Source organism: Homalodisca vitripennis, chromosome 6, assembly GCF_021130785.1.
Source record: "Homalodisca vitripennis isolate AUS2020 chromosome 6, UT_GWSS_2.1, whole genome shotgun sequence".
NCBI classification, from domain to species: domain Eukaryota; kingdom Metazoa; phylum Arthropoda; class Insecta; order Hemiptera; family Cicadellidae; genus Homalodisca; species Homalodisca vitripennis.
Window position 1 is genome coordinate 12,119,479 of NC_060212.1, and position 21,061 is coordinate 12,140,539.

Below are 21,061 nucleotides of genomic sequence, written 5' to 3' on the forward strand. Positions count from 1 at the left end.
AAGCTAAAGTTCAGCTTCCACTTTAGTGCAGTGTCTGAAATGTAGCGCTGTCACAGACTTCACTCCTGGAATCTGGAGTCATGTTCGTCTGTCAGATCTATAAATTAGGTGATGAAGAAGATCAACACGAACTCTTACATAGTTTAGCCATTAGACACATCTACACTGCAAAATATATAAATGTATCATCAGTTAACATTCTAGTCTGTCTAGGCACCTCTGATGTCAGATTCCTAGAATAAAGTGTGTTACAGCGTCGGATTCCAGACGCATCTCTGAGAGGAAAGTGAACTTGAGTTCAACTAAACATTCATATTAAATCAAACCTTACAACGTTATGGTTGAGATCTTGTAAAGATTTATTAAAACTCGTATTTAAATTATATCTCTTAAGTAAATTTGTTTTTCTAGACACCCTAAAGTGTAAAATTACGTATATGCAATATTTATAATTTGTAATGAACTTACTGAACATATGATAAAGCTAGAACTGAATATTGTCAAATTAAAACTAAAACTCATTTCATAGTTTGCGTTTGCAAGAGCTTACTACCTTACAAAGCGATATTTATATATGAACCACGTAAAATTTATAACAGGGAGGTAAAATTGCCGGAGTAAATGTTATTGGCGAAGATTAAACTATAAAACCGATTTTTTTCTTATTTCATTTTATTAAATTTCTGTTATTTAATGAATACCGCCACAATGAACTGCTACACGTACACAGAAGCTTTAGTGAATATAACAGCTAAATAAACAGAGAGATAAAGCTTTGTCTACTTTCACTGGCTGATAACGTTTCATTATTATTACAAGTAGGGATAAACAGTATGATTATCAGTTGCTAACAAATATCATAAAATGAATAATCGTTAGTAACACTTGAAAATCCTATTAAAGGTGTATTCTTATCTAGCAAATATAGCAATCCGTGTATTATTTAATTAATGAGAAAATAGTAATTTCGTTTAGTTAGATTTTAGAATTAGCATAGGTTAAATTTTATTTCGTAATCAATCACTTTTATTGGTAAAATGTTTGGCTCTATCCAAGCAATTTGGTTCAAGAAATACCCAACCGAGTCGATAAACACATTCATCACGTCTGTACTTTTGGAATGCAATAAATGTGATCCAGTTTCCAAAGTTGCTATAGCAATACAATTTTTGTGATGGAAATTTACCATTCTTAAGTATTAAAGTGTCTGGAGCACGGTAACATTAATACCGGCCTCTTGATTCTTCGTTGAAAATCCAAACTTTAATTTAATACTTTTTGAGCAAACATAACAATGTTGGATTTTTTCGAAGACTGTATTTTGATTTTTTAGTAGTAATTTCTTATCTGAACTTCCATAAGTAAGAATTGCGTATCAGGTGACGTCAGGGCAGGGGATACATTTAGTCTGGAAAATCACAGTATATTGCCACTTGTCGGTTTCCTCTTGCCATGCTGTGGATATACTTAGTACACATAAAGCCCTTGCATTCATTAGTGGACAACTGCGTCTGAGATTGACGAGTCCTTAATCTGAACTTAAGGTCTTATTGGGACAGAAGAACTTTAGTCTCCATTGAAATCATTAAGCGCTTGTTCACTAGAAGTTCATTTCCAACAGTTTCACATAGTTTGAATAAATTGTTGGAAAGATTGATTCAATAGGAGTATTGAGATCAGCTCAAAGTCTATGAAAGTGTCACGTTTGAGACGCTGCACTCGGCGGAAGTAGCTGAACTCAACATTTATATTGAATCAGACCTTTCCACCACAGATACGTTATGTGTAGAAAACTCGGTTGCTCCATCGTGATTGCGACCGTCGCTGGAACATTTTATTACTCTAAATTGTGCATCTGATGAGACAATGGAAATATATTTTCACCCAGAATACACTATATTTTTATATTTTTTAGTCTAGGTGTCAAAACGATAGAATAGTTTATTTTTAGATTATTTTTACAGATTTTTTGGATCTCTTTAGATAGACGTTGACTCCAAATTCCAAAAATCAAGTCTGAGACAGCGTCAGATGTCAGACGCTGTACTAAGTGGATGGTCAATGCTGTTTACCATATTTTAGATGTTTATGAATAGCACCATCTATTACGGCAATCCTATTCGTAACTTTATTCTAAATAGTTGTATTATATCCAATTGAAGAAAAATTTTTTTTCGAAGATTTCAAGTGTTTTTAAAGAACCACTATAACTGCAGTGGAACTGGTGGGGGGGGGGATTTATAAATAATGACTTATTCGAGACGTAGTGAAATATGATTTTATTCCATTAGATTGGACATGTTATGTTACTGACACATATTGGATTCCATTAATCTTAAAGTGCTTTTGAGAATAAGTATTTTTATAAGAATTCTCTGGAATGGCAAAACATTGTATTGAAAGTATGTTACTAAAATTGCTAAGTCGATTACTGAAATGTCTGACAGTCAAACTGTAAAGAGCCCCAAAGGATTTGTCTTCTAGCTGTTGTTGTTCACGTCGTAAAACTTCTATTTTACCAAGTTGAGTACAAAGTTGCGTAGTTCACCTGTAAGACGATGCCGTGCGTAAAAACTTATGCAAATTAGTATGACATTTCCTTGACTCGGGGAGTTATGGTTTTAACTGTTTATTTGATCGGTCATTATTTGGTTTCAGTTGAATGTTTGAAGGACTATCCTTCGACGTGCTTCCGGAATTCTTAAAGATACACTAACACTAAGCAATACTTGAGTGGATGAGAATATCGATAGCATTGTGTTCATTTGCTAACAAACATTTTGGCATACGACAACGTGTTGCTATGAGAAATTACTGATTGGGAATAATAATAATGAACTAGCTGGTCAACGTACAAAAACTTAAATCATATAGGGGTGAATGTGGAACCTCACTCCGTTGCGTCGAGTTGATCGGCAGTTCTCTGTTTCTACCACTGGATTCTACGGATAATAATTTCCCATTCTAATGACGTCACTAAAACTGTTTAATCATTTGACGTTATTAAGCTGTAAGAGCAATAATTACGTTGCCCTGTAATGCTAGATGTACCAGAATTTCTATTAGTATTGCAATAAAATCAATTCCCGTTGTTATCGTGGTGAAGAACACGGACCATAGGAATTGTAACATGCGATAAATCGCACCCGTGGCAGTTTGCCGCAAATTTCAATTATTTAGAATTATTATGATTAAAAATATCAGAAGCTTGCAACTCGTCTTATCTCTTATCACAATTCTTTTCAAGAATTTGCTATCTGTTAGTCTCTTACTCACTCTGTTTATAAAATAATTAAAAGTTGATCTCTACACAGAATTTAAAAATATTCCATAATACTAATATTTCACTTATTATAAATGCAAGTAAAATTTGCATATTTTTCTTTTATCAAACATATTTTGCAATTAGATAAATATTTTATTTATACAATTAAAAAACACGTTTTGAAATTGGATTATGCGCAAACTATTGCTTTGTAAAAAGTTTACGGCAAATTATACATAGGTTAACATAGTTTTTTGATACAGTATTTACAGATAATTTAAATTAGTATATCCTGAGACATAGGTAATCACTTTTTTGATAAGATTTCTTGTGAAGGGAAAAATAAATACAAAAGTAAGCGTAGCAAATTTTCTTTACGCAACCTCTTGTGTACTGGAAGAAAATATTATCAAATTTGCTTAGGTAAAAACAATGAGGAGCATCAATTTGTGTAAAATTTCAATGCAAAAGTTCTGACTTACCGCTATCCTGATAACATTAAACTCTCAATACATGAGAAAACCATGAGTTTACGAGGCTCTCAGAAAACAACTAAAAGTGCCCACTGGTAGTTAGATTATCAGAGAAATAATATGAAAAAGGAAGAAAGTATAAAGAGTCGTCGATCCTCAGAGAACGTGGTGGAAAGCTAGACAAGTGTGTCTGTGGTAGAAAAGACCAAGATAAGAAGAAAAGTGTTGGGAAGGAAGAATATAATACGACAAGAAATACCTGGATAAATAAATATTTCACTTGGACAGGGATTGAAAGAGAAAGCAAGACCTACAGGATTACACTTTCAGCTTTGTAAGCTTGATGGAAGTTGTACCGGTTTTGGTATAAAAGACATTTTTATTATTTCCACAAGATTTTATTTCAAAAGTGCTTTCCTCGGTTAGTACATGATAAAGCAGTTAAAATTAATTGTTAGAACTAAAGATAAAGACTAAAAGTAATATATAATAAATTACTGTGTGCAAAATATGATTTTCAATTATGAAAGCATTTATTCTGTTGTCAAAGTTCTTTTATCACTTATACAATATATGCGTGCAACTTCAACCTTATTTCTTCTGGTTCCATGGATTGTATAAAAACTATACTTAGTGATTGAAAATGTATGTGATTTAATTCCTTTATGACATGTTTCACTAATTTACATTTTCCAATTTTTTCTTTTTTATAATCCTAAATGAATATCATAAATGCGGAAGTACCTTTTTTCGTTTTGCTTCCACGCGTAAACTGTTCAGCCGAATGTAGTGAAATGTAAAAAGGACATTCTTACTGTCCCTGGTATGCATATAGGCCTATTATTATTTCTAAAATTCCTCTGAGCTACGCCCTACTGGTCTTTAAAGTAGCGAAAAATCCCTCCAAGTCTGTGTAGTTTGATTACAACTATTGTACCAATTCCAACTTTAAATGTAATAAAATATTAAACATTTATTTCAGTTTTTAAAGAAACGAAGACGTAGAGAGTAGCTTATTGTTGCCAATGTACTTTTAATTGGACATGTTTAGCAAATATTAAGTACTAGATGTAAAAGTCAAAGTTACTGTCTAACTTTTATTATACATTTAAAGATTATTAGAAAACCCATTTTAGTTCTCTTTTGACAGAATCAGGCTTCTCTGATCTGTGATGTATATTACTGGATCGGAAAACAAGGCAAAATCAAAAATTGAAAAAAAATTCTAAGGCCAAAGTAAATATCAATGGGATAAATATACACTTTTTTGCATATTTTCTTGATCGTGGCAAGAAGGCAAAGTAGAAATTGGCGTCGGTAATACAATTCAATCCAGCCAAAAGTGCTCATAAAGCGAATCCGCGCGTAACTGCTAGTTTTATAAATATTTTCACCCTTTTCTCTTTTATACACATATTTTTTGTTTGCAGTAACTGATGCTGCCATAACCAGTGAAAGCACTGTTGAAATAAAATGTTGTGGAATTAGTTAATTTTCTTTATTATTAAATAAATAATAATTTTCAATGTAGAAACTGACTAAACAATATAAAAATTTTGCCTTTGAGCACCCACAAAATGCTAAAGATATAAGAAGTGTCAGCGTTCTAGCGAATAGGAACCAAAGATTTGGGAGTTTCAACAAAAATATCTCATGATAGTTGATTTTCGCTCGGCGTAAAAGCGTTCTTAATGAAGCAATGGGGTTCCAAGGCCTCCCGCAGTGACGGATGTTTGGTTTCGCTGCTAATGAAAATCTGATTTGTTTCTGTTTGCTTCTAATGGTATTTAAACGACTAGTTACTGTTGATATAGAATTTACCAACTATTGATTGCAGCTTTGCTTGATTTACTTTGCACGCTATTTAATCGTAAATCCCATCGAGAAGACAATTCCAAAAGAACATCTTTGTATGCGCTCACGGTGTGGTAAGATATAGAGAAATCCTGATTTCATTGATAGCCATTGCAAGAAATGGCCATCATCCGTTAGATACAACTCAGTTTATGATGGTTGTTGGAAAACACAAAAAACCAAAATCTATAATTACTAGAAGTACTAAACAATTCTTGGGTTTTACTGAGGTTTGGAGGTGCATAAAACATTTCGTGATCCTTTGATGTCTTTGATATCTGCTGGAAACCACAAGCTCTTCTACCCGTCACAACGAGACCATAGTACATTTTAATATTTTAAAGTGTATTAAAAATTAGGCCACCTTTAAAAATTAGCTTTGAGTACCTTCCATTTTTTAAATTAAAAATTATTTCTTAATTATTTGATTTAAGTACAAGTGTTGAGGTCGGTTTATTTTTATTTTAAATGGTTTTTGTGACTAATGTTGTTTGTTCTATCTTGTAATTACGAAAACAGAATTATGCGTTATAGATAGAGTTATTCCAATAAATACAGCTTTCTTCAGTATTATAAACATATTGCTTTCATCACACGCAAGTAAACATCCGCAGTTTAACTCATTCTTAATGAACTACGTAAATTCCCCAAAATATTCAATGGACCTACTTCCTGTAAATAATTAACCATTAAGCATTAACCAGTCACTGACTAAAATTTATTAAATAAAATAAAAACCCATACATAGCAAACTTTGGAGTAACAAAATTATGACTAAAATATATATGAAAAATAAGAGTTATAATGAATTTAACACGTTTCTGTCTTCTTATTTAAATTATTCATGTAGCTCATTTATATTCGTGTTTTTATTATGAATTTTATGACCTAAAAGGCAGTTGTAACCTAAGGCCTTTTGTTTGCAGCCCGGCTTTATCCTTAGGCTAAGGCAGTTATTAATTCACTTGAAAAATTCCCAGTCACAGAGGAATTTACAGTTGAATGGTCTTTAAAACTCTGTTAGCACAATATTACAAACCTATATTTCCTATACTTTATTTTCAACTAATAGTGTTAATTTTGATTCACTATTTATGCTTCATGACTATAATAGACATTATTATCAATCAATAAAACAGTTAATGTTTTGTATATTTAATATTTGACTATCTATTAAGTGTTATACCCATGCCCTTCTATATCTGGAACTGTAAAGGTTTCAATAACGCCAGACAGGGTCAGGATGATTACCACACTCCCTTTGAGGCGCGCGGGGGATAGCGTTACAGAGATAAGTGGAGGCGGTAAATCATGATCAAGCTAACTGGTGACACTCCACCACACGAGTCCCATCTTCTAAATTTGGACTTCACATTTCATCCATGTTGCTCAGATCAAGGGTAACTCGAGTACAGCCTTCCATCGTAGTTGATGTGGACTATAGTGTGCCGTGAGGTTGATGAGTTCACAAGTACTAAAACTTGTCATAACTGAGCTGGAGGATTTACTCTACAGAGGATGCGCTTACGTGAAATGTGCAACACAGGGTATTGATTGTAGAAATTGTAATTCCACAGTAAAAGACCTCTGTTTTCTAGTTAGACGCTCATTTCAATTGTGTTGCAGTAAAAAATTCGGTAACATTTAGATGTTCACAATTTTTAAGAAATTATACTCAACTTTACAAATCTGAATACAGGTTATTTATGCTGTATTATCCTTCTGATCTGTTAGTTTGTTGTGTGAAGGAAGTTATCATTAAAGTAGTGTTTGTTATCTTAACGGCGCTGTACTATCCGACACCATAAATAACGGACATAAGTTCTTTTTATTGCGGTTTGAAAACGCTTTGATCAGTATTAATTACAGTGTATATAAATAAACACCATTTCTTTAGTATTAATAAAAACAACATATTATTTACTTATGTTTATACAGGACTTCATACAATTGAGTCACACTTGTTTCACATAAATGTTTTTGATCTTTGGTTTTACAAATTGTAACGGTTTTATAACAAATTAGCTACAGCCAAAATTTTCAAAGGTGGTTTTTAATTCCTTGAACATTTTAGTATCGATTCTAAGACTAATGCAATAATAATGTAACGCCATTAATGCGATAGCAATTAGAAGTTGACATTGCATTTAAAGTTGATTGGGATTTGGCCTTACTACTCAGTCATATTGGTCTGACCGAAGTGCACAAATCTTTTCTTCATATCCATAGTTTTAAAATATAAATTGGCATGAGAATTTGCCTATGTATAAGAATCTATAAAAAACAAATGAAATAAGTATCTGTGTTTGGAATAAGTGCCCAAAACTTACCTTTAGAGTTCGTAGCTTTTATAATAATGTGGCATTTCGGACTAAGTACCTACTCATCGAGGAGTATTATACGATCCTTCAATCTCGTGTTAGCATGAAACTAGAAGTAACATATACATATATAATATATCTTGGATTTTTTTATTTGTGCGCTTAGTCACTTTTAATATCTAAAATTGTCAAGAGCGTTCTAAGAGCTTTACAAATCTCGTCTCAATATGATACTAAAGTTAAAAATTATCGGATTTTTGTGATTAGGGCGCTTAGTCACTTTAAACATATAAAATGGCAAATTATTTAGCTGCAATTACCTGCAAAAGAGCAATTTAAAAATATAGGTGATTCACGTAATGTTACGTTTACAATATTAAGTTTGTTTCATTCCTTATCATTATAAAATTTGTATAACCTCTTAGTAAGGTCAGCATTAACAAAGCCTATCACTTAAAGGGGCTAGAAAAGTTACATTTTGTCTGTCTGTCGCACGATATCTCGGGAAAGAACGGACGTGTAGACTTTTCTATATAAGCAACACTGAGTTCGATAGTGGTGCATGTTCTTGCATGGGGTTTAGGTTCACCGTTAGTGACAATATCTATATTTGCCTGAAAATTGTCCATGATGGCAACGTAAAAAATCATAGAATAATCAAATTTTTAAGCATATTAGTATAATCATATGATATTTGCGGAATAGTGACAGATGGAACTAGAGATTTGAAATTTTGCTCACAGTCTCAGAGGATATTGCTAAGCGATACGTGGTGTAGCGTGCTTCTAGCTTGCTGGTATGTGTCTACAACCCTATTGAACCCTCCTCGGTTTGCTTTTCTGGGCTAATTTCCGTTATGAAAATAAATATAATAATAATTTTTCCAGGAGAGACTGCTGCTGTCGGTGTTACCTGAACATGTCGCAGTCAAAATGCGCCAGGATCTTGGATCTGCTCTGGACTCGCAGTTCAAGAAGATTTACATGAGTCGTCATGAGAATGTGAGGTTAGTTTTCCAGAAGTATTATTTTCAATTACATGATAAAAGTTTCAACATAACTTCATAGTGCTCCGTAGGATATATTTGAAATTCTTAGAACAAATAAAGATTGTTTTGTTAATAGTTCATTGTTTAATATTACGAACGAAGGTGAATATTTAAGAAAAAAAAGAACTTAATTTTAGCCGACACATTTTTTGTTATATATTGGATGAAAAAAAAATATATAGGCAAAACATGACAGTAAAATATACTCTTTTTCGCTCAGTAGAATTAAAAAGATTTTGTGACAACTGAATACATCTAAAAAACTGTGCGTGTGGCACAAGCACTTTTTATTTTCTTAGCCTAATAAGCAACTTAGTTTTTTTACAGTTGAGGCAAAATTTTGTACCACACTGACCAATGAACTTTTTCATGATATTTTTTAATACCAATTTTGTACAAGGGTTTAAAAACTTTTAGGCTTTTTAGGACAGTTATCTTTTTCAAAATCTGCGTCATATGGTATAGATGTAGGATTACGTAAAAATTGGAGCGGGAACGGCTTTCGAGTCTAATGATCAAGATCGGCGAAATTATGAAGAAAATTGAGAAAGTCCTACCACGAGTACAGTGGAAATAGTGTGTGGTCTGATGTATTTAATGTATATAAAATCTGTATAAAAACAGAACTCAGAAGAAAAACTTCGCCTTTCATTTATAATATATTTCTCACATGATGGACAAGGGATATAAACTGTTTTTTTTGTTCCAGCAGGTTTTAAAAGCTGAAATCTGAGTAAAACTTGCTAACGGGAGTGTACATTTCTGTTTGTAGCATACTGTATGCCGATATTGTGGGCTTCACGGCAATATCATCCACGTACTCCGCCTCCGAGCTGGTGAAAATTCTAAACGAACTATTCGCCCGCTTCGACAGGTTATCTGAGGTAAGGTGAATATCAATATTCTAAGGCTGATATTGCACAGACTTTATCCCTCAATTCTATGAATAAGCCACACGCGTTGAAATATTGCTCACTTACATAATATCCACCCTATCAACTGATTAGTGCACTCAAATCTCTAAATGATAATATGGCTTTTATACTTTATAATATTATACTAAAAACATTATTTTAGTGATTTCATAGACTATTTATTGACTCAATATGATCAAATCAATGAACGAAATTATGGTTTCCATTTTTCAACACCGTAAATGGAGTCTAGTGGAAATATGGATGTAAACAGAAAGTATAAATATGAAACGTGCTTACAATATTGACCTCAGAATATTGGGTTAGCAAATTACACGAGACTACACATCTCCTATAGCTCTGGTTGTCACAGATATTTGCTAGGCTTAAACTTGCCAAAACTCCATTCTTTGAGTCCTTTAAAACCCACTTTAAAAGCGAAGGACGAGTAAAAGGTAATGTTTTTACCTGGACAATCAGGCATAATAAGTCTTAGTCTTAACTCCTTTATTGTTTATACCTACTGGATCAGGTTTTGGAAGTACCCTTTTTATAAATAATTTGAAAAGTTTGAGGTATAAACATAAAAGTAACAATGCCGTTATACAGGAATCATAAAAAATCCTTAATAAAAAATTCGTGTAATGCCGGCTAGATGATTTTCGGCCCAATGATGAAATTGTCCCTGTAAATAAAACATTTTTTAATACAATATTTGTTTCAGAAACTGATTTATTAAAGAAAACTGTTTTAATGAACATCTCCCATTTTATATTAGGGAGGAATTGATGAAGTCACCTTCCTGACTAAATAAAGTAAATTACATTTTTGATCCAAAAATTACAATACACCCGATAAACGAAAGATACGCGTTTTAAATTGAGGGAAATGAAAAGGGGTTTCCATTATTTCACGTGGAAATATACTCATTTAAAGTAGTAGTAGGTAGGGAAATTCAGGCCCAAGTAACAATGTATTGGGAACAAAGCATTCTTAAGGCTTACTTCGTATAAGTACTGAAGAATATTCACATTCATATTTTAATCCGTTTGCCCATTGTTAAACAGTTGTTTCAAATTCTGACGATTGTTATAAATTTAATTCCTCGTGGATTACGCTCAAAAGGAAGAAAGTCTTCCAATAAAATAAAACATTTGATTGTTTTTAATGCCTATTGCATCTTCGATTTCAGAAGGGGGTAGAAATTATGGAGTTATCTCCTTCACCAAACAAAGTAAATTGTTGATCTGAAAATTAAAATGCACTCGAAAAACCCTTTAGAGTGGAGTTTTAGTGACGTAACTCCAGAGGAGTGGTATGTTTATATTCTTTTGCTGTTACATTTTCCGTCAATTTTTTAAATATATAGGAGTAATTAATTTATGAAAAACATCTCGTTTCAGAAATAATATAATTATTATATTTTAGTACAGATTTTATTATTAAACTTGTCTTGCAATTCTAAACAATTAACGACATTAAGAAAATTAAGAAATATAAAAATGTATGGTAGAGCGTAACTAGTATTACTTCGTTCATTAGAATCCACCTCCTTTGAAGTAGAAATGCAGTTTGAAATACGTGTTGGCAAACACAACGTATCAAACTCAGTTTTAAAAAGAGATTGAAGAGAATTGAAACTTCGCCGAGATTCCAACAGAAGACGAGACACCGGACGACCATAAGAAGTGACACAGACAGACAGCAATGTGTCAGTGAACAACTCAGTGATCTGTCTCTTGGGTCTCAGACATACGACACCATTGGGGGGGGGGGGGGTCCGAGCGTTGCTATCGTATAGAGCTATTTTACATTCTTTTCTTACATCTGAAGTTAGGAAACTTTCAGCTATATGGGATTTTAAATACTTCAGTTGTATTCCTTAGTCATTAAACGCATTACTTCATTCATGAGCAAAGCCCATTGATGATTTTAAACCTATTTGACTAAATTATTCATGCTCTGATCAAAAAACCGATATGAAATTAATACATTATTTTTGTCTTCATTTCAAGAAATATTTATGTGTCGGCATATACAAAATTTTTATTTGTCTCTGTGATGAGAATTAAAGTTCAAATCATATGTCAATTATGACGCCACATATTATAACAGATAACTTAATAAACAATGGATTTCAGACATTTATCTTTATGTTACAATAATTGAACACTACGTATCTGGGACTGATATCTACACTATTCCTTAGTTTTCAAAACCCAACCATGGATATAAACCTTAAAACTAAGCAATGAACAATTAATTTATTGTAAGTGAAGAACTTAAGCAATACTTTGCTGGCAGAACAACTAAATCATGTCGAGGCAGTCTTCCAATTTCTCTGATGCGCTGACGTGTTGAGTAGGGCTCTTGATTCTGTCTAGTTTCATCGCTTGGATCCATTTTCATCTGTCTAGACATTCATCTAACTAATGGATTTAACTTAAAATATACCAGGGATTTACTGTAGATTAACTATTCTTTGGTTAAAGTTTGTTATTGACGATGGAAGGTCTGAAAGGATAACAGGATTTCGGACATTTGCCATCGTTATATGTTATAAAAGGTATAACACAACGTTTAGAGGATTGGAATCCATCCTCTTCAACAGGTGGGGGAAGTATTAATTGTATTTTCGTTATTTTTGTATGTATTAATACCTCCCCCACTTGACGAACATGATATATTCCAAATGGTTGTTAACCACGCTTTGCACGCAACGTTTGCCATACTATCAATCATTACAGTAATCATGATATTAATATTAATAATATTTGAAAGGAAAGTAGGATTCGCTAGAGGAAGTCCACCTTCAGGTCGATATGGACTTAAAAGTATCTTTTTAGTAGGATCTCGAGTTTTATTATAATGTTAAAACTGTGTACAACAATTTAATTACGTAATGAAAAGAGATAAGAAAATGTATTACTCTACGGACACTAATGTGTGGACTCTCTTGCTGTTTTTAAACACCTTGTATCATAACAAAATCAAAAAAGCCAAAAATGAAAATTTTATCTTATTCTGATTTAAAATATAAAATCTATTTTATTGGACAGTTTTTTAAAGTTTAGAAAAAAAACTAACATCAAATGTCCAAGTATTAGTTTATCAATTTTCCACTTGGCGTTGTAGAATTTTAAGTACAAGTAGGCTGAAACATAAGGTTATTTAAACTTGGCGGCTGCAGGGCGTGCTTGATTTAAGTCAAACTGTAAGCCCCAAAGGAATTTGTCTTCTACCTGTTGTTGTTCACGTCGTAAAACTTCTATTTTACCAAGTTGAGTACAAAGTTGCGTAGTTCACCTGTAAGACGATGCCGTGCGTAAAAACTTATGCAAATTAGTATGACATTTCCTTGACTCGGGGAGTTATGGTTTTAACTGTTTTTTTGATCGGTAATTTATTTGGTTTCAGTTGAATGTTTGAAAGGACTATCCTTCGACGTGCTTCCGGAATTCTTAAAGATACACTAAGCAATACTAAGCAATACTTCAGTGGATGAGAATATCGATAGCACATTGTGTTCATTTGCTAACAAACATTTTGGCATATGACAACGTGTTGCTATGAGGAAATTACTGATTGGGGAATAATAATAATGAACTAGCTGGTCAACGAACAAAAACTTTAAAAATATTCCATAATACTAATATTTCACTTATTATAAATGCAAGTAAAATTTGCATATTTTTCTTTTATCAAACATATTTTGCAATTAGTTAAATATTTTATTTTATACAATTAAAAACACGTTTTGAAATTGGATAATGCGCAAAAACTATTGCTTTGTAAAAAGTTTACGGCAAATTATACATGGGTTAACATAGTTTTTTGATACAATATTTACAGATAATTTAAATTAGTATATCCTGAGACATAGGTAATCAGTTTTTTGATAAGATTTCTTGTGAAGGAAAAATAAATACAAAAGTAAGCGTAGCAAATTTTCTTTTACGCAACCTCTTGTGTACTGGAAGAAAATATTATCAAATTTGCTTAGGTAAAAACAATAAGTAGAGTCAAATTGTGTAAAATTGTAATGCAAACGTTCTGACTTACCGCTATCCTGATAACATTAAACTCTCAATACATGAGAAAACTATGAGTTTACGAGGCTCTCAGAAGTGCCCAACTGGTAGTTAGATTATCAGAGAAATAAATAAAAAAGGAAGAAAAGTATAAAGAGTCGTCGATCCTCAGAAAATGTGGTGGAAAAGCTAGACAAGTGTGTCTGTGGTAGAAAAGACCAAGATAAGAAGAAAAGTGTTGGGAAGGAAGAATATAATACGACAAGAAATACCTGGATAAATTAAATATTTCACTTGGACAGGGATTGAAAAAGAAAGCAAGACCTACAGGATTACACTTTATGCTTTGTAAAGCTTGATGGAAGTTGTACCGGTTTGAGTATAAAAGACATTTTTATTATTTCTAAAACATTCTATTTCAAAAGTGCTTTCCTCGGTTAGTACATGAAAAAGCAGTTATAAATTAATTGTAAAACTAAAGATAAAGACTAAAAGTAATATATAATAAATTACTGTGTGCAAAATATGATTTTTCAATTATGAAAGCATTTATTTGTTGTCAAAGTTCTTTTATCACTTATTACAATATATGCGTGCAACTTCAACCTTATTTCTTCTGGTTCCATGAATTGTATAAAAAAACGATACTTAGTGATTGGATTGAAAATTTATGTGGTTTAATTCCTTTATGACATGTTTAACTAATTTTTTATTTTCCATTGTTTTTATAATTCTAAATGAATGTCATAAATGTGAAATTACCTTTCTTCGTTTTGCTTTTCACGCGTAAACTGTTCAGGCCGAATGTAGTGACATGTAAAAAGGACATTCTTACAGTCCCTGGTATGCATATAGGCCTATTTATTATTTCTAAAATTCCTCTGAGCTACGCCCTACTGGTCTTTAAAGTAGCGAAAAATCCCTCCAAAGTCTGTGTAGTTTGATTACAACTATTGTTACCAAATTCCAACTTTAAATATAATAAAATATTAAACATTTATTTCAGTTTTTAAAGAAACGAAGACGTAGAGAGTAGCTTATTGTTGCCAATGTACTTTTAAACTGGAACATGTTTAGCAAATATTAAGTACTAGATGTAAAAGTCAAAGTTACTGTCTAACTTTTATTATAAATTTAAAGATTATTAGAAAACCCATTTTAGTTCTCTTTTGACAGAATCAGGCTTCTCTGATCTGTGATGTATAATTACTGGATCGGAAAACAAGGCAAAATCCAAAAATTGAAAAAAAAAATTCTACGGCCAAAGTAAATATCAATGGATAAATATACACTTTTTTGCATATTTTTTTGATCGTGGCAAGAAGGCAAAGTAGAAATTGGCATCGGTAATACAATTCAATCCAGCCAAAAGTGCTCATAAAGCGAATCCCGCGCGTAACTGCTAGTTTTATAAATATTTTCACCCTTTTCTCTTTTATACACATATTTTTTTGTTTGCAGTAACTGATGCTGCCATAACCAGTGAAAGCACTGTTGAAATAAAATGTTGTGGAATTCGTTAATTTTCTTTATTATTAAATAAATAATATAAAAAATTTGCCTTTGAGCACCCACAAAATGCTAAAGATATAAGAAGTGTCAGCGTTCTAGCGAATAGGAACCAAAGATTTTGGAGTTTCAACAAAAATATCTCATGATAGTTGATTTTCGCTCGGCGTAAAAGCGTTCTTAATGAAGCAATGGGGTTCCAAGGCCTCCCGCAGTGACGGATGTTTGGTTTCGCTGCTAATGAAAATCTGATTTGTTTCTGTTTGCTTCTAATGGTATTTAAACGACTAGTTACTGTTGATATAGAATTTACCAACTATTGATTACAGCTTTGCTTGATTTACTTTGCACGCTATTTAATCGTAAATCCCATCGAGAAGACAATTCCAAAAGAACATCTTTGTATGCGCTCACGGTGTGTGGTAAGATATAGAGAAATCCTGATTTCATTGATAGCCATTGCAAGAAATGGCCATCATCCGTTAGATTCAACTCAGTTTATGATGATTGTTGGAAAACAAAAAAAACCAGAATCTATAATTACTAGAAGTATTAACCAATTCTTGGGTTTTACTGAGGTTTGGAGGTGCATAAAACATTTCGTGATCCTTTGATGTCTTTGATATCTGTTGGAAACCTCAAGCTCTTCTACCCGTCACAACGAGACCATAGTACATTTTAATATTTTAAAGTGTATTAAAAATTAGGCCACCTTTAAAAATTAGCTTTGAGTATCTTCCATTTTTTAAATTAAAAATTATTTCTTAATTCTTTGATTTTAGTACAAGTGTTGAGGTCGGTTTATTTTTATTTTAAATTGCTTTTGTGACTAATGTTTTTTTGTTCTATCTTGTAATTAAGAAAACAGAATTATGCGTTATAGATAGAGTTATTCCAATAAATACAGCTTTCTTCAGTATTATAAACATATTGCTTTCATCACACGCAAGTAAACATCCGCAGTCTAAACTCATTCTTAATGAACTACGTAAATTCCCCAAAATATTCAATGGACCTACTTCCTGTAAATAATTAACCATTAAGCATTAACCAGTCACTGACTAAAATTTATTAAATAAAATAAAAACCCATACATAGCAAACTTTGGAGTAACAAAATATATATATGAAAAATAACAGTTATAATGAATTTAACACTTTTCTGTCTTCTTATTTAAATTATTCATGTAGCTCATTTATATTCGTGTTTTTATTATGAACTTTATGACCTAAAAGGCAGTTGTAACCTAAGGCCTTTTGTTTGCAGCCCGGCTTTATCCTTAGGCTAAGGCAGTTATTAATTCACTTGAAAAATTCCCAGTCACAGAGGAATTTACAGTTGAATGGTCTTTAAAACTCTGTTAGCACAATATTACAAACCTATATTTCCTATACTTTATTTTCAACTAATAGTGTTAATTTTGATTCACTAGTTATGCTTCATGACTATAATAGACATTATTATCAATCAATAAAACTGTTAATGTTTTGTATATTTAATATTTGACTATCTATTAAGTGTTATACCCATGCCCTTCTATATCTGGAACTGTAAAGGTTTCAATAACGCCAGACAGGGTCAGGATGATTACCACACTCCCTTTGAGGCGCGCGGGGGATAGCGTTACAGAGATAAGTGGAGGCGGTAAATCATGATCAAGCTAACTGGTGACACTCCACCACACGAGTCCCATCTTCTAAATTTGGACTTCACATTTCATCCATGTTGCTCAGATGAAGGGTAACTCGAGTATAGCCATCCATCGTAGTTGATGGGGACTATAGTGTGCTGTGAGGTTGATGTGGACTATAGCGTGCCGTGAGGTTGATGTGGACTATAGTGTGCTGTGAGGTTGATGTGGACTATAGTGTGCTGTGAGGTTGATGTGGACTATAGTGTGCTGTGAGGTTGATGTGGACTATAGTGTGCTGTGAGGTTGATGTGGACTATAGTGTGCTGTGAGGTTGATGTGGACTATAGCGTGCTGTGAGGTTGATGTGGACTATAGTGTGCTGTGAGGTTGATGTGGACTATACTGTGCTGTGAGGTTGATGTGGACTATAGTGTGCTGTGAAGTTGATGTGGACTATAGTGTGCTGTGAGGTTGATGTGGACTATAGTGTGCTGTGAGGTTGATGTGGACTATAGTGTGCTGTGAGGTTGATGTGGACTATAGTGTGCTGTGAGGTTGATGTGGACTATAGTGTGCTGTGAGGTTGATGTGGACTATAGTGTGCTGTGAGGTTGATGTGGACTATAGTGTGCTGTGAGGTTGATGTGGACTATAGTGTGCTGTGAGGTTGATGTGGACTATAGTGTGCTGTGAGGTTGATGTGGACTATAGTGTGCTGTGAGGTTGATGTGGACTATAGTGTGCTGTGAGGTTGATGTGGACTATAGTGTGCTGTGAGGTTGATGTGGACTATAGTGTGCTGTGAGGTTGATGTGGACTATAGTGTGCTGTGAGGTTGATGTGGACTATAGTGTGCTGTGAGGTTGATGAGTTCACAAGTACTAAAACTTGTCATAACTGAGCTGGAGGATTTACTCTACAGAGGATACCCTTACGTGAAATGTGCAACACAGGGTATTGATTGTAGAAACTGTAATTCCACAGTAAAGACCTCTGTTTTCTAGTTAGACGCTCACTTCAATTGTGTGCAGTGAAAGTTCGGTAACATTTAGATGTTTACACTTTTTAAGAAATTATACTTAACTTTCCAAATCTGAATACAGGTTATTAATCGTAAAAATGTATAGGAAGATTGCGTAACAGAGAAAAATAACAAATAAAAATTACCTTGAAAACTTCAGGTCCTTAACATTAATAACTTAAGTATGAGTGCTACATGCTGTATTATCCTTCTGAGCTGTTAGTTTGTTGTGTCAAGGAAGTTATCATTAAAGTAGTGTTTGTTATCTTAACGGCGCTGTACCATCCGACACCATAAATAACCGGCAAAAGTTCTTTTTATTGCGGTTTGAAAACGCTTTGATCAACATTGATGACAATGTAATTAAAAAACCACGATTTAATTAGGGTTAATAAAAAAACATATTTTTTACATATGTTTACAGGACTTTATACAATGAGTCACATTTGTTTCAAATCTTTGGTTTTACAAATTGTAACAGTTTTATAGAAAATTAGCTAAAGCCAAAATTTTAAAAGGTTGCTTTTAATTGCTTAAAATTGAAAAATTTAGTATGGATTCCAAGACTAATACAATAATAATGCAACGCCATTAATGCGATAGCAATAGAAGTTTACATTGCATTTAAAGTTGATTGGGATTCGGCCTTATTACTCAGTCATATTGGTCTGCTCTATGTGCACAACTCTTTTCTTCATATCCATAGTTTTAAAATATCAATTGGCATGAGAATTTGTCTAAGGATAAGAAGCTATAAAACAAATGAATTAAGTATCAGTGTTTGGAATAAGTGCCCAAAACCTACCTTTATAGTTCGTAGCTCTCATAACCATCGAGGAGTGTTATACGATCTTTCAATCTCGTGTTAGCATGAAACTAGAAGTAACATATAAATATATAATATATCTGGTTTTTATTTATGCGCTTAGTAACTTTTGAGATCTAAAATTGTCAATTAGTTATCAAATTATCTGCAATTACCTCCAAAAGAGCAATTTACAGTATATGCGATGTTGCATTCTAGTATTTAAAAAGATAAAGTAAGATATAACAAAATTAATAGAAAACACTTTAGCTATAGGGTTCCTAGCTCTTATCAAAATTTAGTATTTCGGACTAGACACTCATCGAAGATCTTTCAATCTCATCTCAATATGATACTAAAGTTAAAAATATCGGATTGTTTTGTGATTTGGGCGCTTAATCACTTTAAACATACAAAATTGTCAATTAATTATTTAATTAGCTGCAATTACCTCCAAAAGAGCAATTTAAAATAAAGGCGATTCTCGTAATGTAACGTTTAAAATATTATTTATTTTTCTTTTCTTATTTATATAACTTCTAACCTCTCAGTGAGGTCAGTATTAACCCTGCCTATCACTTAAGGGGCTGGAAAAGTAACTTTTTGTCTGTCTGTCCACACAATATCTCGGGAAAGAACTGACGTGTAGAACTAGAGTTGCTTTTCTATATAAGTTACACTGAGTTCAATAGTGGTGCATGTTCCTGCATGGGGTTAGGTTCAACGATAGTGACAATATCTATATTTGCCTGAAAATTGTCCATGATGGCAACGAGAAAATCATAGAATAAATACATCTTTAAGCATATTAGTATAATCATATGATATTTTAACATGCGGAATAGTGACAGATGGAACTAGAGATTTGAAATTTTGCTCACAGTCTCAGAGGATATTGCTAAGCGATACGTGGTGTAGCGTGCTTCTATCTTGCTGGTATGTGTCTACAACCCTATTGAACCCTCCTCGGTTTGCTATTCTGGGCTAATTTCCGTTATGAAAATAAATATAATAATTTTTTTAGGAGAGACTGCTGCTGTCGGTGTTACCTGAACACGTCGCAGTCAAAATGCGACAGGATCTTGGATCTGCTCTGGACTCGCAGTTCAAGAAGATTTACATGAGTCGTCATGAGAATGTGAGGTTAGTTTTCCAGAAGTATTATTTTCAATTACACGATACAAGTTTCAACATAACTTCATAGTGCTACGAACGACATATTAGAAATTCATAGAACAAATAAAGATTGTTTTGTTAATAGTTCATTGTTTAATATTACGAACGAAGGTGAATATTTAAGAAAAAAACAGAACTAAATTTTAGCCGTCACATTTTTTGCTATATATTGGATGAAAAAATATATATATAGGCATAATATGACAGTAAAATATACTCTTTTTCGCTCAGTCCGGAGAATTAAAAAGATTTTGTGACAACTGAATTAAAAAAACTGTGCGTGTGGCACAAGCACTTTTTTATTTTCTTAGCCTAATAAGCAACTTTTGTACGAAAACTGACCAATGAACTTTTTCGTGATATTTTTAATACCAATTTTGTACAAAGTTTAAAACTTTTAGGCTTTTTAGGACAGTTATCTTTTTCAAAATGTGCGTCATGAGGTATAGATGTAGGATTACGTAAAAATTGGATCGGGAATGGCTTTCGGGTCTGGTGATCAAGATCGGTGAAATTATGAAGAACATTGAGAAAGTCCTACCACGAGTACAGTGGAAACAGTCTGATGGATATAAAATCTGTATAAAAACAGAACTCAGAAGAAAAACTTCGCCTTTTATTTAGAAACACATTTCTCACGATATGATGGACAAGGGATATAAACTGTTTTTTTTGTTCCAGCAGGTTTTAAAAGCTGAACTCTGAGTAAAACTTGCTAACGGGAGTGTACATTTCTGTTTGTAGCATACTGTATGCCGATATTGTGGGCTTCACGGCAATATCATCCACGTACTCCGCCTCCGAGCTGGTGAAAATTCTAAACGAACTATTCGCCCGCTTCGACAGGTTATCTGAGGTAAGGTGAATATCAATATTCTAAGGCTGATATTGCACAGACTTTATCCTTCAATTCTATGAATAAGCCACACGCGTTGAAATATTGCTCACTTACATAATATCCATGTAGTTAAAGTACTGAATGGTAATATGGCTTTTATACTTTATAATATT

At 32.9% G+C, this 21,061-nt stretch overlaps 1 protein-coding gene across 1 annotated transcript in view; it reads left to right on the top strand.

Moving 5' to 3' along the window:
- The window catches only part of LOC124364107 (adenylate cyclase type 3), a 321,145-nt gene that overhangs the window by 218,254 nt on the left and 81,830 nt on the right, over positions 1-21,061 (top strand). The window contains 2 exon segments of the mRNA XM_046819303.1: positions 8,801-8,919; positions 9,734-9,845. Coding sequence (XP_046675259.1) covers positions 8,801-8,919; positions 9,734-9,845 — 231 coding nt within the window.